General features: G+C 51.6%; 1 protein-coding gene across 13 annotated transcripts in view; it reads left to right on the forward strand.

Annotated features, from left to right (window-relative positions):
- Tnxb (tenascin XB) overlaps positions 1-23,995 on the forward strand; it is a 65,424-nt gene that overhangs the window by 13,420 nt on the left and 28,009 nt on the right. For 9 of the 13 annotated variants that reach the window (XM_078020258.1, XM_078020249.1, XM_078020248.1 and 6 more), the window contains 12 exons: positions 14-1,852; positions 2,295-2,410; positions 7,316-7,472; positions 7,656-7,919; positions 8,847-9,587; positions 10,696-11,064; positions 12,093-12,386; positions 14,091-14,381; positions 14,735-15,040; positions 16,631-16,963; positions 17,348-17,695; positions 23,592-23,900. In XM_078020258.1, the coding sequence (XP_077876384.1) occupies positions 14-1,852; positions 2,295-2,410; positions 7,316-7,472; positions 7,656-7,919; positions 8,847-9,587; positions 10,696-11,064; positions 12,093-12,386; positions 14,091-14,381; positions 14,735-15,040; positions 16,631-16,963; positions 17,348-17,695; positions 23,592-23,900 (5,367 nt within the window). The remainder of the gene's footprint in view (positions 1-13; positions 1,853-2,294; positions 2,411-7,315; positions 7,473-7,655; positions 7,920-8,846; positions 9,588-10,695; positions 11,065-12,092; positions 12,387-14,090; positions 14,382-14,734; positions 15,041-16,630; positions 16,964-17,347; positions 17,696-23,591; positions 23,901-23,995) is intronic. The other 4 variants (XM_078020251.1, XM_078020252.1, XM_078020253.1 and 1 more) reach the window with 4 other exon arrangements.

Consider the following 23,995-nt stretch of genomic DNA (forward strand, 5'->3'; position numbering starts at 1 on the left):
TCTCCCACTTTAGGCCAGACAGATGTTCGTAGCCTTTGCAGCCTTCATGGTGTGTTTGACCTGAGCCGTTGTGCCTGTTCCTGTGAGCCAGGGTGGGGTGGACCCACCTGCTCTGACCCCACAGAGTCTGGGATGTCCCCCTCCTCCCCTCCTGCAGAATCCGGGTCTTGTCCCGATGACTGCAACGATCAGGGTCGCTGCATCCGAGGTCGCTGCGTGTGTTTCCCTGGCTATACCGGCCCAAGTTGTGGTTGGCCTTCTTGCCCAGGGGATTGCCAAGGCCGAGGGCGCTGTGTGCAAGGTGTGTGCGTCTGCAGGGCAGGCTTCTCAGGCCCCGATTGTGGCCAGCGCTCCTGCCCTCGGAGCTGCAGCCAGAGAGGACGCTGCGAGGACGGACGCTGTGTGTGCGACCCAGGTTACACTGGTGAGGACTGTGGTGTGAAAAGCTGCCCTCGCAGTTGCAGCCAGAGAGGACGTTGTGAGAATGGGCGCTGTGTGTGCAATCCTGGCTACTCTGGTGAGGACTGTGGGGTGAAAAGCTGCCCTCGAGGCTGCAGCCAGAGAGGGCGTTGTGAGGCCGGACGCTGCGTCTGTGACCCTGGCTACACTGGAGAAGACTGCGGCGTGCGGAGCTGCCCTTGGGACTGTGGTGAGGGAGGGCGCTGCGTGGACGGCCGCTGTGTGTGCTGGCCCGGGTACGCAGGTGAGGACTGTAGCACCCGAACTTGTCCTCGCAACTGCCGGGGACGTGGGCGCTGTGAGGATGGCGAATGCATCTGCGACGCAGGCTACAGCGGGGACGATTGCGGCGTGCGTAGCTGCCCTGGCGACTGCAACCAAAGGGGCCGCTGTGAGGATGGCCGCTGTGTGTGCTGGCCGGGTTATACCGGGCCTGACTGTAGCGCCCGTGCCTGCCCGCGCGACTGTAGAGGCCGTGGGCGCTGTGAGAACGGTGTGTGTGTGTGCAACACGGGTTACAGCGGTGAGGATTGCGGTGTGCGCAGCTGTCCTGGGGACTGTCGTGGTCGTGGCCGCTGCGAGAGTGGCCGTTGCGTGTGTTGGCCTGGATACACGGGCCGGGACTGTGGCACGCGTGCCTGTCCTGGAGACTGCCGCGGGAGGGGGCGCTGTGTGGACGGCCGCTGTGTGTGCAACCCAGGCTTTACTGGCGAGGACTGTGGGAGCCGTCGGTGTCCTGGAGACTGCCGCGGACATGGCCGATGCGAGGATGGCGTGTGTGTATGCCATGCTGGATACTCAGGCGAGGACTGCAGTACACGCAGTTGCCCTGGGGGCTGTCGAGGGCGCGGCCAGTGCCTAGATGGGCGCTGCGTGTGTGATGACGGCTACTCCGGCGAGGACTGCGGTGTAAGGCGGTGCCCACGAGACTGCAGCCAACACGGCGTGTGCCAGGACGGTGTATGCACCTGCTGGGAGGGTTACGCAGGCGAGGACTGCAGCATCCGCACCTGCTCCTCCAATTGCCACGGACGTGGCCGCTGTGAGGACGGACGCTGTGTGTGTGACCCAGGCTACACCGGCCCCGTGTGTGCCACCCGCACCTGCCCAGCTGACTGCCGAGGTCGTGGGCGCTGTGTTCAAGGAGTGTGCATATGCCACACGGGCTATGGCGGTGAGGATTGTGGGCAGGAAGAGCCTCCCGCCAGCGCCTGCCCAGGGGGCTGCGGGCCCAGGGAACTGTGCCGCGCAGGTCAATGTGTATGCGTTGAGGGCTTCCGAGGCCCTGACTGTGCTATCCAGATATGCCCTCGGGACTGTCATGGCCGTGGAGAGTGTCGCCAGGGTAGCTGCTTCTGCCAAGATGGCTATGCCGGGGAGGACTGTGGGGAAGGTGAGTAGGCAGTCTTCTCCAATATGTTTGGGCAAGGACTGGGATTCTAGGACCAAGAGCCATCCAGAAAACCTAAAGCCTTGGGTGCCCAAGACGTGGAGGGAGATGGTGTAGGTGTTAGAGGGGTGGGAGTCAGAGGAGCCAGAATCCAGCAAGAAAAGCAGAACTATTGGGTGGAGGGGCAGTCAGCAGGTGAGACTGGGCTTCAGATCTCTGAGGAGCAGATTGGGGCTCCCTTTAGCTGCTTGTAAAGAGATTCTGTGTTTCTGGAGATGGGAAGATGAGGGAGACCCAGGCCCTGTTCCAGCCTCTACCAGCTTTTCCCCACCTACAGAGAGCAGGGGAAGGTCGGATGGCCTCTTGGTGTGGCCTTAAGTAAGAGGGGCTGTGGGGGTGGCTTCCTGGGGCTAACCAGCTTTTCCTACCCTGTTCTCCTGGGCAGAGGTGCCAGCCATTGAAAACATGAGGATGCACCTCCTGGAGGAAACAACAGTTCGGACAGAATGGACCCGGGTTCCTGGCTCTGTGGATGCCTATGAAATTCAATTCATCCCCACGGTGAGAAGGGGGCCAAGCTCCAGGAGTGAGCTGACTGAGTGGCACTGGCAGTATGTGTGGCAAGGGAGGGGGTCCTCACCTCATGCAAAAAGTTCATGTAATGAGTGGTTAAGCCCAGATGGCTGGAATCCTGAAGCTGCTGTACAGGCCTTCTTATCCTGTGCCATACCAGGCCTGGTGGCCTCTGCGACATCTCCAGCAAGCATTGGTCTAGTGCAGTTGGAACACTTCTAGCGATAGTGAGCTCAGTACTTCCTGAGGCTATACAGTCCACTGTTGGCCATCAAGGCTGGTCAGTTCATTTTGTTGATGAATCCAAATTTGCCCAAATTCTACCATCCATCCATTGGCCCAGCTGAGCATGCACCAGCTGCTGGAATATTTTTTGCTTTTTCCGTGTCCTGTACCATAGGCCTCCAGATATTTGGCAACATCAGCCATCAATTATATTTCATTCTCCCCAGGCAAAACCCTTCAGTTTCTTCACCCCTTCCCCCTAAGTTTTTGTTGTTTGAATTCATTACATTCTTGTGCTTCCTGCATTTTGTATGTTCCCCAAAAATGGCATCAGAGAGGAGCCCATTGGCTAACTCTGGATGCACCAGCACTTTTCTCAGAGTTGGCATATATTAACTTGTAGTCACAATACTGTCAGCATTTTGATCATAATTCTTTTACGTGTCTTTTAATTATAAAAGTCATCTGGGCCAAGTGCATAAAATGTAGAAAATACAGATAAGCAAGGAAAAAAGAAAAAAGGGAGGAAGGCAGGAAGGAAGAAAGAAAGGAAGGAAAGAGAGAAGACAACATTCAACTATATACACTTTTTAGTCTAAATATAGGTCTTTGCCTTTGACTCTGTTCAATGTTATCTTTCTTGGTTTAGGCCAAGCTGTCTAGGCTGTTGCAATAATTTGAGTCTGTGGACTTGTTCTTTCACCTTCATGACGCCAGCACATTGCAAAGCATTCTTTCTCTGCCTGCCTCCAACTTGCCATTAAAACCTTTGGGGAGCACAATAGGGGAAAAGCCTATGGCCTATTATTAGGGCCTTCCCTTTCTGTGAATTGAGCTTTTAGGATATGGCTGTTTCCCAGCTCTAAATCATCTGACATTTCTAGCATCCAACTCATGTTTTCCTGCATCATCCCCAAATGCCACAAGGGATGTGCCATGTCACCCTCATCTCCATCATCTTAACCAGGACTCTGGAAAAATAAATAACTCTCTGGGCCTAAAGCCTGGTCAGGTACTAGGACAGAAGGGATAGCTCAGAGATATTAGCTGTCATCCTTGCCCCCCTTTGCCTGTCTCATTATGTCCCCCAGGCTAGACCCCCCCCCCCACCATGTCCTATCTCTTCTCACTCTCAGGCCAAAGAAGAGGCAGAAATCCCTAGTTTGTGATACAACCAAGGTATCTTGGGTTTTTTCTTCTGTTTAAAAGAAAAATTTGTGATAAAAATAATTTAATCACGAGACAAGAACTTGGCAGCTAAAGAAAAACAAATAATTCTTGGCTGCTCCACACTAAAACAAGCACTGCTAACATTTTAAAGTGTTTCTCCCACTCTCTTCTTCTATGTGTACATTATTTACATAGCTCTAATCCAAAGAGGGTGGGACTTTTAAAAGGAATTTTCCTAAGAAACTTCAGAGAAAGAAGAATTAAAATAAACACTGGAGATAAGAGAAGCTTTCAGAGACCGTTGTCTCCTGCTCTGAATAAATACAGATTTATCCTTGGGTGTTGTCAGGGGGTGCAGCTTGCCAGCCAAAGCCCTAGGCTTTGCCCTTTACTCTGAGACAGGGTGGTGCTGGGCCGGCCTGCTCCAGGCGTGGTCCTGGTCTCAGTTCATCTACTCTGCTCTGGATATGGAACTCTGTCATATTGTGGATCCCTTGTGGGCCTGGGTGTGAAAGAAGCTCCTGTTAATTGGTCCCTAAACACCCCTCTTGGATTCCACACCAGCCTGTGCTCCCAGTCCTTTCTTTGTGTAGCTGACCTCTACACTTGAGTCTTCTGTTTTGGCCACTGCTCTCTGTCCATTTCTGTTGGCATGGGACAGTGTTCAGTAGCTCACTGTCCTCTGACCTCTGCCATTTTCCTTGAAGCCTGTCTCTACTTCATCCCCTCCCTCTTTCTGGAAATACTTCTCTCTCAAAAATCCAAACTCTGCTATTCTTGGCCACAGGGCACACCTAGTTATTGGAATTATTTTCAGAACACAGAAGAAGAATGTCCCTCTTCTCCTTGCATATGTGGCATTGTTATTGTGACTCAGTGGGCCTCAAAGTGTATTCAGTGCTCCCTGGTCCTCAACATCAACATTACCTTGGGAACTTGTTAGAAACATATGGTATATCAGACTCTACCCAAGCTCTCTGCTCCAGAAAGTCTGCAAATGGATCTCAGTAACCTATGTTGTAACAGGTCCCCCAGGTGATTCTGATGGCCTCAAATCTGAGGATCATTACTTAAGAAATGCTGCTATTTTCCAAAATGTTGGCTGTTATGAGAGTGTGAGAGAAAGCATGGCATCCTAAGGGAGGTGATCCCTGCCTCAGAAAGAGGTTCAGGTATTCCTGGTCTGGGTGTATTCTGCAGCCTGGAAACACACTAGGCCAAGTGTTGGCTTGAAACAAGAGTGCACACACAGAAGAGTTTTTGCATGGGTCTTGTCTGAAAAGGGAGAGTGAGGGACCAGTCAAGATAGAGTCCTCCCTTTGAGGGAGGTTGACATTGAGAATAAAGTTAAAAATTCACCAAGAACAATTGCTGAGGGAACCAAGCTTTACCAAGGGGCAGAGTTAGCTGCCAGAATCTGCCTCCAGCCAGCAAGATGGTGCTGGGACACATGGGTTAGGCTGACCGTGGAACTTTCAGGGGACTGTTCCCAAATCTATCTCAGGAGGAACCAAATGGTGTCTACAGAATATAGACAGGCTATTCCACAGAGTGAAGGAAAACCCTGGGGATAGGCTTGCCTTAATGAAAGAACCAGGCTTAATCAGGGAGCACCCAAGTGTGGGGTGGGGGGAGGGAGAGGAGAGAAAGAAAAAACAAAAGAGACAGAGACAAGAGAAAGTAGGGGTGAGAGTAATGGGCAAATGGGTTCTGGGAAGGGTGAGACGTTACAGGTATTGAGTGAGGGCCAATCCAAGGTTTCCTAGCCTGGGATATCCGAGAGCAGCCTGAGTAGGACAGGAACAGGGATCGTGTGTGTCCAGGAAAGCTTTTCAACCCAGAAAACTCTGACAAAGCTTTATTTCATCCTCCACAAGAAATCTCTACGTGGCCTTCTCATCTGGTTTTATACTTTGGTATTTACTATGTTGATTTCCCCACAAGTCTCTTGGTTTAGGAGAGTACCTTTAGAAATTTCCAATCCTTCTTGGCTGAATGGAGGCATCCCCATCACGGCCAACATAGCTAAGCAGAACACAGTGTCCTCAGCAGCTGTCCTAGCTGGATAACCCAGTGAAATGCAGGGATGTTAGAATGCTCACAAATGTCCAGCTCTTCCAGCCTCCCCAGAGACTGGCACTCTGAAGATTCTGTCTAAAGCAGCAGCCCAAATTTCCTGTGAGGCCACCATATACAATCACACTACCTTAAATATACACTTAGAGAAGGGTTGTTTTCTCAAACTCACTTACTATACAAAGAGATTTATGTGGAGATCTATATTTAGCTACTAGAATATGAGCTACCCAAGGACAGGAACTGTATTTTTGTGTCTCCATTACTGAGCATGATTTCAGGTTCAAAATCAGCAATGAAGAAACATTTGTGAGCGGGCTATGGTATCCATGCCTGTAATCCCAGCAGCTCAGGAGGCTGAGGCAGAAGGATCACAAATTCAAAGCCAGCCCCAGCAACTTAGTGAGGCCCTAAATCAATTTAGTGACACTCTGTCTCAAAAGTAAAAAATGGGCTGGGGATGTGGTTCAGTGATTATATGCTCCTGCTATCAAAAAAGAAAGAAAGAAAAACATTTCTAGAACTTTGAGCCCATAGGCCTTGTTGTAAAGGGGTCTAGAAGCATGCTGAAGAGAAAAGTCCTAAAAAGAAATATCATGATACAGACCACAACCAAATTACACAGCCAGGGCAGGCATCTGCTGGAGATTCAGGCTGAGTAGACACTTGAAGGAGGAAGTGAGACTCAAAGGGGATCGTTAGTCTACTTCATTTGTTCTGAAAGGAACAAGTTTAGGAGAAGCCTCCTCCTACTCAGGTAGTTGGGGTTGCCAGGGGAAAGCCAGCAGGATTGTCGGGTGGGATTCTGGTAGATGAACAAAACAAAGAATGCCCAGGAAGAGCAAACCTGGGTTCACACTGCCTGGGCTCAAGTCCTTGCCACTATCTTGATTTGAGTGATAAGACACTTATCATTCTCAGTTTCCTCAACTGTAAAATGGGACCAATAGGACCTATCTCACAGAGCTGTTACAAGAATTAAGTGAGTTTGCCTAGCATGGTGGCTTATGCCTATAATCCCAGCAATTTGGGAGCCCAAGGCAGGAGGATTGCAAGTTTGAGCTCAGCCTCAGCAACTTAGTAAGACCCTGAACAACTTAGTGAGACTCTGTTTCAAAAATGAAAATTATTAAAAAGGGCTAGAAATGTAGATCAGTGATAAAATGCCTCTGGGTCCAGTACCAAAACAACAACAACAAAAAAGAATTAAGTGAGTTCATATTTGTAAATTGCCTAGAATAGCAGCTAGCAGGAAGTAAGGCTCTGGACATGTTTGCTGTTACTTGCCTGCTCCCAGCTTGTACAGGGCAAAGTTCCACACAGTCCCATGCCGGCACTGTTCAGAATTGGAAAAAGAAGAGATATAGGGGGGAATTGGGCAAGAGTACCAGCCTCTGATCCACCTGGTACTCTCTCTCACAGACAGAGGGGGCGAGCCCCCCATTCACAGCGCGGGTGCCCAGTTCTGCCTCAGCCTATGACCAGAGAGGACTGGCCCCTGGTCAGGAGTACCAGGTCACTGTCCGTGCCCTTCGAGGGACCAGCTGGGGTCCTCCTGCTTCTAAGACCATCACCACCAGTGAGAGCTGGAACTGTGGGGGCAGGGTTCTGGGTGGAAGTCTGGGTTTGAGAGGGACAGCTGTAGGCCTGTCCTGTGGGAGGCAGAGGGATGGGGTGGGATGGGGGCTCGGGTCTTGGAAGGAAAGCTGATGACTGAAGAATCAGAATCCCACATGAGCCCTCCTCTCTCCAACTCAACTAGTGATCGATGGTCCCCAGGACCTCCGCGTAGTGGCTGTGACACCGACCACCCTGGAGCTCAGCTGGCTACGACCCCAGGCTGAGGTGGATCGATTTGTGGTCTCCTATGTCAGTGCTGGAAACCAGAGGGTACGGCTGGAAGTTCCACCCGAAGCGGATGGGACACTGCTTACCGACCTGATGCCAGGCGTGGAATATGTGGTGACTGTCACTGCAGAACGGGGTCGGGCAGTCAGCTACCCAGCTTCTGTCAGGGCCAACACAGGTATGGCCAGCCAGGGGTTAGGGAAGGGCCCTAATTTCCATGACAGGGAGCCCAGGTCTAAGGTTCACAGTCTCCTCTGAATGCATTTGGCAGGGTGTGTGGCAATCCCCAAACACCTGTTGCTCTGTTCTGAAGTCACTGAGGACACAGTTGCTTAGAGTCCTATAGGTTAGACTATGGGAGGAACTACCTCATGGAAAGGAGATGCTCTCTGATCCACCCAGATAAGGAGGGTTCTTATCCCAATTTAGGTACTGAAGCAGTGGTGCTGAAAGTCAGATCTTGTAGGAACTGGATTCAGGCAGATTATAAATCAGCAGTCCTGTTGACTTCAGGATTTTGGTCTCCAAGAGTTGGGTCTCTCCGCCGTAATTTTCCACTAACCCTCAAAGTTTCTTTTTCTTTTTTTCTTTTTTTTAAAGAGAGAGTGAGAGAGGATAGAGAGAGAGAGAATTTTTTTTTAATATTTATTTTTTAGTTCTCAGCAGACACAACATCTTTGTTGGTATGTGGTGCTGAGGATCGAACCCTGGCCGCACGCATGCCAGGCGAGCGCGCTACCGCTTGAGCCACATCCCCAGCCCTCAAAGTTTCTTAACAGATGCCTGGATCTTTCTTTTCTTTTCCTGTGACAGGGGGACGCTCACTTCGTTGTAGCTCACATTTTCTTCTTACTCCCCTTTCTCTCCTTCAGATACAGGGCCCCGCCTGCTGGCTTCTCTTTTCTTTCTAGGGCACCAACAGTGGTGGGCTTGGAGGGTGAGGGGAACTGACTCATTGCTCTGGTTCTGTTTCCAGGTGGGGCTGGGACTCAGGGGAGAGGCCTCTGGCTCTGATGGGGACGGGAGGGGGAGGAGCCGCGGTGGAGTGGAGTACAGGGTGCGGCCACTGACCAGCTCTCCCCTACCCCTTTTTCGTCCCCGGCAGCACCAGGCCACTACAGTTACCCGGAGGTGCACCCCCCAGCCCCGCCCCCCAAGCCCCGTCCCCGTCCTGCCCCTGCCTCACGGCCTCTGCGGCCAGCTCCGCCCTCGGGGCCAGCAGAGGAGGGCGAGGAGGAGTCCCGCCCAGGGCCCAACCTGCCTCAGCCCTCGAGGCGGGCGTGGGGCAACCTGACCACCGAACTGGGCCGCTTCCGCGGCACGGTGCAGGACCTGGAGCGCCACCTGCGGGCTCACGGCTACCCACTTCGCGCCAACCAGACCTACACGTCCGTGGCGCGCCACATCCATGAATACCTGCAGCGGCGTCGGGCAGCCGCCGCCCCCGCCGGCTCCCCGGCCCCCCAGCCCCGTCGCCCCCACCCTACCGCCAGCCCCGCTGCGGGCACCTGGAAGCGGGACTCCAACCAGGGCATCTACGGCCTCTCCCCTGAAGGCGTCGACCGGTTGGCCGCGCCTCGCCACCCCAAGCCTGAGGTGCTGGGCAGTTCAGCTGACGGCGCGCTCCTGGTGTCGCTTGATGGGCTCCGCGGCCAGTTCGAGCGCGTGGTGCTGCGCTGGCGGCCCCAGCTGCCTGCAGAGGGCCCCAGCGGGGAGCTGACTGTGCCGGGCACCACGCGCACAGTCAGCCTACCCGACCTCAGGCCTGGCACCACCTACCACGTGGAGGTCCACGGGGTACGGGCAGGGCAGACCTCCAAGTCCTACGCCTTCATCACAACCACAGGTAGCGTGGGCTGGGGCGGCGGGACTACCCATCTCCTGTCCCCAGCACCACCTGCCTTGGAGCCTGCAGCCTCACTTCTATGACTGCCAACCCCCACCACCACACCCTTCTACTTTCTGGCCCTCCCTGGCCCAGGCACCAGGGGACACCCCCACCCCACCCCTACAAAGCACACCCTCCAGTGTCCCTGGAAACCACCCTCACCCCAGAGCTCTGGTATCATTCTATGGCCTTTGGGGTTCCCTTGTTTGCATCTGGGTTCCCACCTAGACCAGGATTGCTGTCCTAGGTAATGAAAGGGGTATCTGGGATAATGGCTTGTGCAGCCTATCCTGCTCTGAGTGGCGTGGGTTGAAACCAGTGATTCTCTGATTTATTGTGGTGAGGGTGATGAAAGACTGTGGCCTGTGGTTATTTCCCACAACTTGGCCTTGACTATGAAGGGACATTTGAGAACTGCTTGAGGGTGTCCATGAAGCCATCAGGCAGCATGTGTATGTAGGGGTGAAACCACTGCTTATTAAGCTGTGTTTTCAGTCTTCCTGGCTCACTACACGCTTGTCTCTCCCACAGGAACCATGTCTGGGCTGGGGGAAAGGGTGCTCTATGGCTGCAGTGGGTGTGTGTGGAGGGGTAGGGGTGGTACTCTTCTTCCCCCATAGAGCTCAGATGCCACTTGACCTGGACGTCTACCCCCGTGCTCTCTTTCCTCTTTTCTACTGCCCATTCTCTTCTTGCATCCTCCCTCCCTAACACCACGGTCCCCTACTTTCTTCCAGGCTTCTCACTGCAGCACTAATGGAAGCCGGACCTCCACTCAGTAGGGAGAGGGAAGTGGGTGGGGAGGGACATAGAGGGCATGGAAGCCTTATGAGGAGTGGGATGGCAGGCTTTATCTATTTACTACCTGCCCTAAGCACAAGCCTGTCTGCTCAGGAAAATGGTAGATGGGGGTGCTTGAAAGACAGAAAAAAACTTTGGGAGGATATGGGGGGGGACCAGGAATATAAAAGGGGAGGTTCCCCAGGAATATAAAAGGCTGAGAATTCCTTTCTGGTTCTCATGTTCCACTCTCCTGTTTTTCTTGCCCTGCTCTGCCCCTTCCCAGGGTCCTCACCCTCGGGCCTCTTGGGGGCTACTGATGAGCCTCCTCCCTCAGGCCCCTCGACGACCCAAGGGGCTGAGGCCCCTCTCCTGCAGCAGCGCCCCCAGGAGCTGGGAGAGTTGAGGGTACTGGGCAGAGACAAGACAGGGCGCCTCCGTGTGACCTGGACTGCCCAGCCCGACACCTTTGCCCACTTCCAACTGCGCCTGCAGGTGCCCGAGGGCCCGGGGGCACATGAAGAACTGCTGCCAGGGGACGTCCGCCAGGCTCTGATGCCCCCGCCCCCTCCTGGAGCCCCCTACAAGCTGTTACTTCATGGGATCCCCCCTGGGGGCAAGCCCTCTGTTCCCATCACCTACCAAGGCGTTATGGGTACTTCCTGAACTCTGCTCAGATCAATGTCCTGAGATTGGGGGAGAAACGGGGGCAGTCAGAACTTTAGAAATGAGATGGGGATTCTGGAGCCGGTGAAGGAAAGAGCTGATGTTGGGGGCTGGGTTGTAGGAGAAAAAAGGATTCTGGGTTCAGAGGGAAGACAGTTGGAGGGGATCTTAGAACAATGATGAGGGTGGTGGAGTGGGAGGAAAAAAGTTAGAGGGTGAGACAGGAATCCAAGGAGAAAGGCTGTAGGCTCCTGGCCACCACCTGCAACTTTCTTTGACCTGTGTCTGCCCCCTACTTTCTGGTTGTTCCTTGCCCTACCCTTCCCTATAGATCTCTCAAAGTGGACTTGAAGAGACCTCTGGCCCTTAGGATACTGACCCTCAGCCCATGATACCTCCTCCCTGGGAGTCTGGCTTGCTGTGGACAGAACCCTATGGTTCCATCAGCTAGATTCTGCTGGGGTTGGAGGCTCCTTGAGGGCTAGAACTCCTCAGCCATCAGGACTTCAGAGATGGGGGATATTTTCAGGACCAGTGAAAGACCGGGCTGGGGTACCTGGCTCACATCCCTTTTGGTCCTCACTATGGGACAAGGGTGGCTGACTTTTACCTCAACTCTAAGTCAAGCTGACCACTGGGAGAGGGATGGCAGGGGAGAGAGCAGCTCAGATGGGCCAGGGAGCCTTCACACTCTTCTGGAGCAACAGTGGGGTGGTTAAAAACTCGGGCAGAACCAAAGGAGAACTGAAACTCCCACCAAAATCCTGGTGTGCAGAGGAGCTAAGCTTTGTGAGAGGTGGAGAAGTTGTCACAAGGGAGGGAATAGAAATTGAGGGGGGAAATATTCCTCTTCCCAAGAAGGTTGGTCATAGAGGGCCGAGGGATAGGTAGATGGAGGTTTCCAAGGGACGCAGTGCTAGGATGGAGTAAAGTAGGCAGAGAAGAGGGAGGGAGAAGGGGGATAAGGAAATGGTTTGAGTCCACCATGCTTTGCTTTTGCCCCCACCATAACTCCAGACAGGGATGGAGAGAAGCCTAGGAAGTCCTTAAGTCCACCACGCCTGGGTGAGCTGACAGTGACCGACGTGACCTCTGACTCCCTGCTCCTGCGTTGGACAGTCCCTGAGGGGGAATTTGACTCCTTTGTGATCCAGTACAAAGACAGAGATGGGCCCCAGGTGATGCCAGTGGAGGGGCCTCAGCGCTTGGCCCCCATCACATCCCTGGAACCTGGCCGAAAGTACAAATTTGTCCTGTATGGGCTCGTCAACAAGAAGAGGCATGGTCCCTTAGTGGCCGAAGCCAAGATCTGTGAGTGAGAAGAAACACCCCATACCTGCCCACTGTACCATCATAAAAGAGGCCTTCCTCATGCTCTGGGAAGCTGCCTTGGGGCTCAGGAAGGCTTGCTACAGGCAGCAAGGCCTGAACTGCATCCCAAAGGGAAAACAGTATGGGGCAGCGGGAGGGAGTGGTCCCTAGGAGAATCAATGTCACTGTTTCCTCTGGCTGGAGAGCAAGGCATGTGGGGAGTTCAAGGCCCTGGTCTACAGCTCTTTTGCTGTGCGAAGGGTGTGGACCTCATTTGAGGACCCTAGGGAACCTCTGGGCCGTTTAAAGTGATTAGGTGTTTATCTCACAAATAGTACTGTGACTGCTGTAGAGGCTGACTGGAGAGTGAGTCAGCTGGTGAGGCATGGGGGCCTGGCTGGGATGATGGCAGTGGGGTGGATGTCGAAAGTGAAGGAAAGCAAAGAGGCCCAGGCAAACCCTGGGTTCCCAGATCAGTTCTGTTCCTTGAGGCAGGGAGCAGCAGCTGGGGAACAATGTAGCGTGGGACGCTTCCATAAACACCTTTTGAACATTTATTGAGTCAGATGCCTTCAAGATGTTCTAAGTGAATGATCATACTTACTGCTTAGAGCAGTCTAGCAAGGCATGCCCACTTCATGGATGAGGAGAATCAAGCACAGGGAGGGGAGGTCACCCAAGTAGAAAATGGCCAGGGCCTCCAATTGCTGTCCTGGTGGGCCTAGAGAGGAGAGAGAAGGCCTGCTGAGGGGCCTGGGCATCAGTGTCTGAAGGCAGGAGCCAGAGAGAGGAGAGGTGAACCAATGGAACTCTGGGGTCAAAAACATTCCAAGCAGGAGCAGAGGAAGAGGATCCCATGGAGTAGCCTGAGGGGTGACTGTCAGGGATGGGCAGAACCAGGGAGGAGAGTGGTGTCCTGGATGCCAGAAAAGAGGGTGTGGTCAGTAGGTCCAGATTCTGGAAGAGTGATTCAGGGGCTACTGAATGGCAATTAGCAATGGTAAGGTCACACTGGCACCATGGAGCTGCCTGACAGAGGGGTGGAGCTGGGTTGGGACATGGTTGCAATTAGTGTGGCTTTTGGAAACCTAGGCTGGGAATAGAAAGCAAAGAGGGAAGGTAGAGGTTAGAGAAAAATGCAGGCAGAATGTGGGGGCGAGGGACAAGAGCATGTTTAAATATTGAAGGCCACATTGGTAGGGAGTCAGGGGCTGGTGATACAGAGTGGGCATGGCAGGTGAGTTGAAGCCCCAAGGAGGAGGGTCCAGAGCACATAGTGCCACCCTCTGATACCGACAGTTTCCCAAGGATCTATCCTTTTCTCTTCAAGGAGAAACCAGCTATGAGTTAGGCTTGGAAGCAGTGAAGGTTGCACTGGGGAAGTTTTCCTGGCTGTGGAGATAAGGGAAGGCCTGGCTGGGTGCCCCACTTTCTGAACCCCTTGGTTGTGACAAAGTCAGCACTGCATCCACAGGGATTTTGTGCCATTTAGATGATGGCACCCTTTTTTAAGTGAACAAACCTGCTCTGCAGGGTACTTAGCTCGGCAAGCAGAGTGATGGTTGGATTTCAGTGCCATTGTACTCCCTAGGTCATGCACCTTTGTGCATTGAATAGCCTGCCCAATATCACACAACATTCCTATGTGGGAGATGGGTTCCCCCTTCTGCTGTGACCCACCTTCTCTCAACCTTCTCTTCCTAGTGCCTCAGAGTGATCCCAGTCCAGAAACCCCACCCCGTCTGGGAAAGCTATGGGTAACAGACCCTACTCCAGACTCACTGCACCTCTCCTGGACTGTCCCTGAGGGTCAGTTTGACTCCTTCATAGTCCAGTATAAGGACAAGGATGGACGGCCCCAGGTGGTACCTGTGGAAGGACCTGAGCGATCAGTCATCATCTCCCCCTTGGACTCTGATCACAAGTACAGATTCACTCTCTTTGGGATTGCTGATAAGAAGCGGTATGGCCCCCTTATGGCTGATGGCACTACTGGTGAGTATCGCCACCAAAGCCCCCCACATGACCCCTCTCTCTCTCTGCACACTTACCGTCAGCTAGGAGCCAGCTGGGGCCTCCCAGAAAGGTGGCTGACTCCACCATCCTGGCCCTGCTCCCAGGCTGAGGGGCAGCCAGCCTCTCCCACACTGCTGGGCTTCATCCATTCCATTCAGCTACTCCCCAAGGCCCAGAAGGTGTGTCATACTCTGGCTGTACTAGACTTCCCAGGAGTTCAGCTCTAATACTAATAGAGTAGTGACACCTCCCCCCTCAGGTACTATGTTTAAACCCCAAACCCCAATCCAAGGCTTCCAACTCAGCATCTGGTTAAATCCTCTTGTTTACAGCCCCAGAGAGGCAAGAAGAGCCCCCTCGCCCTGAGTCCCTTGAGCAGCCCCTTCTGGGGGAATTAACAGTGACTGGCGTGACCCCAGACTCCCTGCGCCTGTCTTGGACTGTGGCCCAGGGCCCCTTTGACTCCTTCGTGGTCCAGTACAAGGATGTGCAGGGGCAGCCTCAGGCAGTACCTGTCAGGGGAGATGAAAATGAAGTCACAGTCCCTGGCCTGGAGTCCAACCGGAAGTATAAGATGAACCTCTACGGGCTTCATGGCAGGCATCGTGTGGGGCCCGTGTCTGTAGTGGCCAAGACGGGTGAGTCAGCTGCACAGGCCTCCCTCCCTGCTTATCCCCGAACTCTGAGTGGAACCTGGCCAGCTCCACCTTCTTTTTCTCAGCTCCTCTTTTGACAAAGCCTCTACTGTCTTCCTTCTCCTCTGCTCTTCTGTCCTCCACATTCCAGAACTCCTCTTCCAGCCTCTAGCTCCTAATCTCTTTCTTAGCCTTGTTTCTCCATCTCAGAGCAGGCCCCAGTTTAACTCATTCCAAGTATCTGGACTCATCCCTCCACCCCAGGCTGCCTTTACCTGCAACCACTGTATTCTCATCTCTCTTTTTTTACTGTGGGATCCATCTGGGCCTCAGCTAGAACCTAGTCACTTCTGCACTTGTGTCACTATTCAGTGCATTACTGTTCTGTACAGAGGTGGCAGATCCAGGAGATAAGGAAATCATGTTTCCCTGGCCACCTCGTGCATGGAGAGGACTCTTTCCAGCCCACCTCCCTGATTCCCAACCATCTTGCAGGGGAGCAAAGGACTCACTTTCAGCCCTGCATCCTAGCCTGTTCCTCCGCATCCTCAGCTCCTCTCTGTTGGATGCCATGATCACAGCCCAAGATGCCACTGCCAACAAGTGGTGTGGCAAAGTGGTTTGGAGCATGGACTCTGGAACCAACTGGTTCTGAATACCAGCTTTGCAACTTCCTGCCAGGGGACTGTGTGCAAGTTACTTAACCTCTCTGAGCCCCAGCTTTCCTTTCTGTAAAATGGAGGTAACATGGTGACCACTACACAGAGTTGTTAGAAAATACAGTGAAGATACATTCAGTACCTGGAGTGGTGTCTGACCCATGGAGACTGGGGCTGTTCCTCATTGCTCTTGCTCTTTCTAGTAACCTCTTTTTTCTCCTCTCCTCCCTGCCTTCCCATCCTTGCTTGGGTTCTAATTCTTGCCTGCTTCCTGCTCAGTCTCCTTTCCCTTACATAGCGCCCCTGAACCAAGGAGGGGTCACAGAAGGGCTGGTTTCCCTTGTGCCACAGTCTCCCTAGTCCATTGAGCCCTGCAGAGACTTCCTTGGAGGGGACTGTGGGTGGGGATGTGATTTCAGAGCCAACCAAGGAAGAGCAGGTCCCTCCCCAGCCCCTACCCATCTGAATCTTTCCCCTACTCTTGGCCGGAGCCCTACCTTAGCAGTTCAAACTAAGGGCTCAAGGGGAGAGAGGAGGAGGCCTGGAGAGGAAGCCTTACCAAGAACTCATTCCATGGTCTCATTTTGGTAAGAGGGATGGGGCTGCCAAAGCACCCTGTGAGTGGACAAGGTGGTAAAAATCCTCCCCATCCCTCTGTTTTCTGAGGTCAGTACTGTCAGGGATAGGATCTGGAAGGATCCTCAAAGGGGTCCTGTCTTTTCGAATCAGCTTCTTTTTGAACCACCAGCACACTCCCAGCAGCAGACAGGCTGATCCTTCTCCATCCATGAGTACCTGGTTGGCTAATACCAAAGGCTACACAAGCCCCTATGCACCCTAGGAGCATATCTGTAGGCTGGATGTACTGCATTGTTCCCATTGATGGCAAACCAAGTCACCCTTAATGCCTGTGTGCCCCTGTCTCTTTTCTCAGCCCCACAGGAGGTTGTAGATGAGATCCCCAGTCCTACAAAACCCAATATGGAAGTCCTGGAAACACCTGAGCAGCCACGCCTTGGGGAGCTGACTGTGACAGACTCCACCCCTGACTCCCTGAGTCTCTCCTGGACAGTGCCCGAAGGACAGTTTGACCACTTTCTGGTCCAGTACAAGAATGGGGATGGACAGTTCAAGGTAGTGCGGGTGCCAGGGTATGAAGACGAGGTCACCATCTCAGGGCTGGAGCCAGATCACAAGTACAAGATGCACCTGTATGGCTTCCACAGTGGCCAACGTGTGGGCCCCATGTCTGCCACTGGGGTGACAAGTGAGTGATCTGGTGGGAAGTTGACCCTCTAACTCTTTGGTGATAATTGAACAGGACATGGTGGCAGGGGCTTAGTTGAGTAACCACACAGGTCTGCTTATAGCTGAAACTGTGGTCCCCTGTGTGCTTCCCCTGGGGTTGACCTCTGTCTCCTCCTGGGAAGGGAGGCACCAAAGGGACCTGTGCTATGCTGGGGGCTTCCCCAGTTCCCTACAGCTGACCAGGAGCTTGGGCATGCTTGTCAGTTTTCAGCACAGCAAGGCCTTGGAGCCCCAAGGATGACCTCAGGTCTGCCAATGGGGACCATAGCTTCTCACTCCTTCCTCAAGACCTGGGCACATCTCTTAGAGAACCTGCCTCACCCCCCCTCTCTCTCCTTCTCAGCTGCAGTGGAAGAAACCCCCAGCTCTATAGAGGTGGAGACCCCCAGCCCCACAGAACCCAGCACGGAGGCCCCAGAGCCCACCGAGGAGCCACTGCTGGGGGAGCTGATGGTGACAGGAACCTCCCCTGACTCCCTGAGCCTCTCCTGGACTGTGCCCCAGGGCCAGTTTGACTCCTTCACCATCCAGTATAAAGACAGGGATGGGCAGCCCCAGGTGGTGCGTGTTGGAGGAGAGGAGAGAGAGACCACTGTGGGGGACCTGGAGCCTGGACGCAAGTACAAGATGCACCTGTATGGGCTCCACCAGGGCCACCGCGTGGGCCCCATGTCTACTCTGGGCATGACTGGTAAGTGAGGAAGGGTCTGACTCAGTTCCCTCTCACAGCTGATCCTGACTTTCTGTAGCCAGTTGCTCTCATTCCAGTGAGGCCACGAATTTCTGCCTCTTGGGAAGACCTAGTAAGAGCAGGTCATGGTGGGAATTGGGGCTACATCTGTTGGGGCTACAACCAGTTTTTGTGACTGTCTGCCAGTTTTGTTTCCTTTGTTTCTTTGTCTTAAAAAGCAGATAATACCTACTTCATGGAAATATTGTGAGGATTAAATGAGTTAACAAATATCAAGTATTAAGAATGGAGCTGCGGGGCTGGGGTTGTGGCTCAGCAGTAGAGCGTTCACCTAGCACGTGCGAGGCCCTGGGTTCAATCCTCAGCACCACATAAAAAATAAATAAACAAAATAAAGGTATTTTTTTTTAAAAAATGGGACTGGGTGTGGTGGTGCAAGCCTGTGATCCCAGAGGCTCAGGAGGCTGAGGCAGGAGGATTACAAAGTCTAAAGCCAGCTTCAGCAACTTAACGAGGCCCTAAGCAATTTATTGAGACCCTGTCTCAAATTAAAAATAAGAAGGGCTGGGGATATGGCTCAGTGGTTAAACACTTCCGGGTTCAATCTTCAGTGCCAAAAATAAAGAATGGACATGGTGCTGGGTTTCTTGCTATGGTCATAATTGTCCCTACTCTGGGATCTGCTTTGTTCCCCTAGCTGGGTCAGCTACTTAATTGGTAATAATATGTGTCAGACAGTGGGCTATTCATCAGCGCCACTCAAAATTTTTCTTTTTTTGAAATATGTTTTTAGTTATCGATGGACCTTTAATTAATTAATTTATATGTGGTGCTGAGAATCAAACCCAGTGCCTCACATATGCAAAGTGAGTGCTCTACCACTGAGCCACGACCCCAGCCCTCGAAACTTTCTTTAATGATCATCCAGCAAATGACTTTACAGCAAAAAAGAATATTTCTCCCACCCTTTGTCTCAGGCCAATTATGGGGCCACATTGGCCAGCATAAGGACCTATCCTGGGCACTTTGTCTGCAGAGCTTCATCCAACAAGGCTGAGGATGCCTCTGGGACCCTTCTGCTGACCTGCCCAGCTTGGTCACAGTGAAGGATGTCTTTTTTTCCCTTTGATTACTGAAACATAGGCACAAATGTTTTAAAAACAGCTTTTGCTATAAGAGAAAATATTAAAAACTTAAAAGACAGAGAAACAAATAGGTTTCTAGAACATGGTTTCTGTAGTTGCACAAGGATCAACTTCATAATTACTTGGATTATTTAGTTTCTAGAGCCTTCTACTCCCAAATTCTTTTCTTTGCCTCTGAAGAGGAGGAACCACCTCAGTTACCCTCCTCATCACCTGATGTAGTGAAGTAGAGGGTTGTGCCATGCCCAGAGCCTACTGCCAAGGTCTCTCCTGGGGTGACTGTTGGCCTGTCCCTCTGTCCCAGGTAGCCACACTAGGCTTTGTGTGGCCTTGTCCTTGGTCTGTGGGGTAAGGGTGAGCCCTTTCAGGTAGTGACTAAAGTGCTGCAATAGAGGAAGATTGAGTTTTGAAATCTGATAAACCCATTTCCATTCTTGGCTTTCCCATTCTTAGCTTGATCTTACGAAATTTACCTCCTCTCCTGGAACCTCAGCTTCCTCATCTTCAAGATAGAGAAACATGGTCCACCTTGTTGTAAGTGTGAGAGGTGCTGATTTCTCAGCTCATTTGACTTTTTCTCAGACCCTTCTATAGAAAGATCACTGTATGTCCGTGTTCTAATGCTAGAATTTTTTTTCTTTTCTGGAATTGGGGATTGAACCCAGGAGATAGGGTTTCACCAAGTTGCTTAAAACCTCTCTTAAGTTGCTGAGACTGGCTGTGAACTTGTGATCCTCCTGCTTCAGCCTCCTAAAGCTGCTGGGATTACAGGTATGCGCCATGGCGCCCATCAGATGCTAGATATTTTAAAACATGTACTTTACATGTTTGGATAATATAGAAGTGGCCCTTTAAAAAGAGAATGGGACAGAATGTTTACCATCAGGGCAGCAAGGAGCTGAAGCAGCTGGAGCCTGCTGAGTAGGCTGAGGGCTGTGCCTGGCACACAGCTCGTGCTGTACCGTTGCCAGGAGAAGCACTGCATGGAGCTAGTTAGAAACACTTCTAATTTGGCAAAAGACTATCCTTGATGCAGCATGGAGACTGTCATATACATGAATAGTTATAATGTTACCTTTTCCAGTTAAACCGAATTATTAACAATCAGGCTTGATGATGAGGGTCAATTTCTTCCCTGATGGAAAGAAGTACAGAGAAGGCAGAAACAAACAGGAAACGGATTTTACAGGAACCAATAAGGTCAAAAGGCAAGTGAAACGAAAGAAAATGCCAGGCCTGGTAACTGTACAAGGAAGATGTTTAATATATGCTGATTGCTCTGGTCCCCTCACCCGCTTCAGCTACCTCTGTTCCTGTCCTTCTCACCCACACTCACTTTTGTCTGCCTGAAGCCTGGTTCCTGGTACATTTTAAGCAGATTTCACTTGTCTGGAGTGTAGTCTTATCCTCCCATGGAAGTCAGAGAAACAGGCTCTTGGGAGTCCCACTCAGCCAGCCACTCTCTCCACCAGTTTGCCTCTTGGCACCACCTTCCAGTTTGCTCACTAATGAAATACCTCTCTGCCAGACTCGGCTTTCTCTGGAGCACTGAGGATAGGCAGGTCCTGAGCTCAGTCTTCCTATCCCAGACCTACACACCACTTGTGTATTTAACAAGCATTTGCTTGGGGACCCTCTGTGTGCTGGGCACTGGGACACAGCAGTGTGAACAATGCAAAACTGCTGCCTGTGGAGCTCACAGTCTAGAAGAGGAGAACAGGAAACCACTTGGACAAATAATGTCAGCTGTGCCATTTGTGATGGGAACAAAATCAGTGGGGGAAAACAAAGCCAGTAGGTAAAGGTAGTAAGGACCTTGCTACACAGTATCTAAGGAAGGACCTGAAGGAGGGGAGAGAACGCCACATTGATCTTTGGGAAAATGTGTCCCAGACAGAGGGAAAAGCAAATGCAGAGACTGGCAGGTGGCAAGAGGCCCCAAATGTCTGAACCAGCAGGGAGCTCAGCATGATTTGGATAGAGTCAGGGGAAGGCAGGCAATAGGGGACTACATGAGACATGAACACATAGGTAGTTGGGAGCCATTTTAAGAAGTTGGCTTTTACTTTAAGTGAGCAGGAAGCCACTGTGAGATGGTCTCTCCCCTCTGGCTGTAGATCCAGCAGATCAAAGGCAGTTAGGGCTGAAAGAAAGAGGTGATGGGGAGACTGTCGTGATGACCCAGTAAGAGCCCATGGTGTCTAGAGATGATGGTGGTGGAGATAAGGAGGAGCCAGATCCTTAAGAAAGTGAAAACAGGACTTACCCTTGGGACACTGTGGGAGAGAAGAAAGAACATGGGGATGACACCATAGATTTTGACTAGAGCAGCTAGAAGAACAAGGTTGTCGTTTGACTGAGGTGGGAAGGCTACAGAGGGCACAGGTGTCAGGGGAAGCTCAGGAACTTGGTTTTGACTTGTTGCATTTGAGACCAACGATGTATCCAAGGAAGATGTTGAATAAACATGACTCTGGGGGATAGAGGAAGTTTCTGACAGGATATAAATTTTGTCACTGACCTACTGATGGGATTTCAGCCATTTTTCCAATCTTGATGACAATTGATCCCCCTCCCCCAGCAAGCACAATCTCATCTGGCAGGGATTTAGTGAAGGATAGTTGGCCAGAAAGATGTTGCTAATCAATGCAGTTTTACATCAAAACTACCCCATGGGTGCACAAAAGCAACAGAAAGGTCCTTTCCTAACAGTCCCCTGCCAACTTTGACCCAGCCCCATAACAGAAGAAGCAACCCCTCTAACTACCAAACCCCCCTGGAACCATGCCTTGGGGGAATTAACAGTGACAGATGTGGCCCCCAATTCCTCTCCTGGACTGTCCCTGAAGGCCAGTTTTACTCCTTTACGGTTCAATACAAGGACAGGGATTGGCAACCCCAGAAGGTCCTGTGGCTGCAGACCAGCTTAAAGTCACCATCCCCAACCTAGAGCCTACAGGAAAATACAAGATGAACTACTGTGGGTTACATGGCAAGGAACACATGCCCCCCCATCTCTGTGGTAGCTGTGATGGGTGAGTGAGTGGGAGTGAGGCAGTTCTCATTCCTATTATCCAGAGCTGCCCCCTAAGACCCCTCTCCAAGCCACCATCCCTCACTGAAGAGTTAGGCTGCTCAGGCTGTGCCTCAGTGACTCTGCAGGTCCCTTTCCAGCCTCCTAGACATCTTAGTCTGTTCTCCGACCCCTTAGCCTCTCCCTGGAGCTAGAACTTTCCCACCCTTCAGTGCCTTCCCCATCTCCTGCCCTCAGCAGGCCAGAATGATGTCATCCTTCCATTTGGCCTAAATCCAGTCTCTCTCTCTCTCTTCCACCCTCTCTGATTGTCCACAGCTGTTTCCTCCCCATCTCTTTTACAACCCTGTGACTTGGATGCGGCTGCCACCTCCCCCCTCTTCCCCCACTTTTTTTTCCTTTCTTTTCTTTTTTTAATGTGTATGGTACTAAGGATAGAACCCAGGGCCTCACACATGCTAGGCAAATGCTCTACCACTGAGCTACATCCCCAGTCCAGTTCTTTAATTTTTGAGACAGAGTCTTGCTAAGTTGCTGAGGCTGACCTCCAAGTTGGGACCCTTCTGCTTTAGCTTCCCAAGTTAGCTGGCATTACAGGAATCCTACTGCACCTGGCCCTCTTCTGCCTGTTTTTATTGGGGTTAAATGATACACATACCTGAATATCTTCTCAGAGATCCCAGCCATCTGGCCTGAGTTGCATTCCCTGCTGATCCATGCTAGTCTCATCCTTCCACAGGCTGCCCTCTCCCTTGGACCCTCCTGCCCCTCATGGCTTCCTGGGCATTGGTTTGCCACAATTTTTGTGCCAAGGCACATGATGAAATCCCTATCCCTTCTCTGAGCATTGTTTTAAAATCTAGGAAATAGAATGTATATGATTAAAAAGGACACCAATTATATTGACATACAGCATGTCTTCTGTTTCTGCAGGTTTCACAACCAACTATGGATCTGAAGGCTTGTTGTTGTTTTTATACCAGGGACTGAACCCAGGGGCATGAACCTTTTTATTTTTCATTGTGAATTAGGTTCTCACTAAGTTGCTTAGGGGCTCACTAAATTATTAAGGCTGGTCTCAAGCTTGGAATCCTCCTACCTCAGACTCCCCAGTCGCTGGTATTACAGGGGTATATCATCACATTCGGCACTAAGTATTCTTTTTTAAATGCACTTGTCCTGACTGGGTGCAGTGGGACAACTACATAAGTAGTGTGTTGGACTATATTTGGAGATGATGGTCATAGATTATATGTAAATACTACACCATTTTATATAAGGGACTTGAGCTTCCTTGGATTTTATTAGCTGTGAAGGGTCTTAGAAACAAACCTCTTTTGATTCTGTGGGACAGTTACAAAAATATTTCTTAAAAACTCACATTTGTGATTTGGTAATACCGGACTTCTTCATTAGTTCATTAAATAGCAAATCTTTGTGACATGTTTAGTAAACTACCACACTTAGAAGTAGTGATGAATGTAAGCAAAATTTTGAAGCTTCTGAAGTAGCTCTAAGGTGATATGAAAGCATCTCAGCTTTCTCTTGATGGCAAACTCACAAGTATTGTTAATTCTACAATATTTGGCTTCCTATCTTCATCATTGTAGGGACTATAACTGTTCCCCATTTTAGTTCTTGATTCCCTTGGAACCAGCAGAGCCCAGGATTTCTCCCCTTTGTAGAACAGGCATGTTCTGTGTCTTTTGGATTCTAGATCCCTTCCCAACCACCCAGGCCACTGAAACCCCTGACCGCCCCCTGGAGCCATGGCTGGGGGAGCTGACAGTGACAGATGTGACCCCTGACTCCGTGGGCCTCTTGTGGACAGTTCCTGAAGGCGAATTTGACTCCTTCATGATCCAGTATAAGGACAGGCATGGGCAACCCCAGGTGGTGCCAGTGACTGCAGACCAACGGGAGGTTACCATCCCTGGCCTGGAGCCCTCCCGCAAGTACAAGTTCCTGCTTTTTGGGATCCAGGATGGGAAACGACGCAGCCCAGTCTCTGTGGAGGCAAAAACAGGTGAGAGGGTCCCCCGTGCAGCCAGACTTTTTGGGCCTCAGCCTTCCTGCCTGCTTCTGTTTGGTTTAAAAATTTATACTGCCTGCCCCAGTCCA

The sequence above is a fragment of the Ictidomys tridecemlineatus genome, chromosome 8 (genome assembly GCF_052094955.1).
Source record: "Ictidomys tridecemlineatus isolate mIctTri1 chromosome 8, mIctTri1.hap1, whole genome shotgun sequence".
Taxonomy (NCBI): Eukaryota; Metazoa; Chordata; class Mammalia; order Rodentia; family Sciuridae; genus Ictidomys; species Ictidomys tridecemlineatus.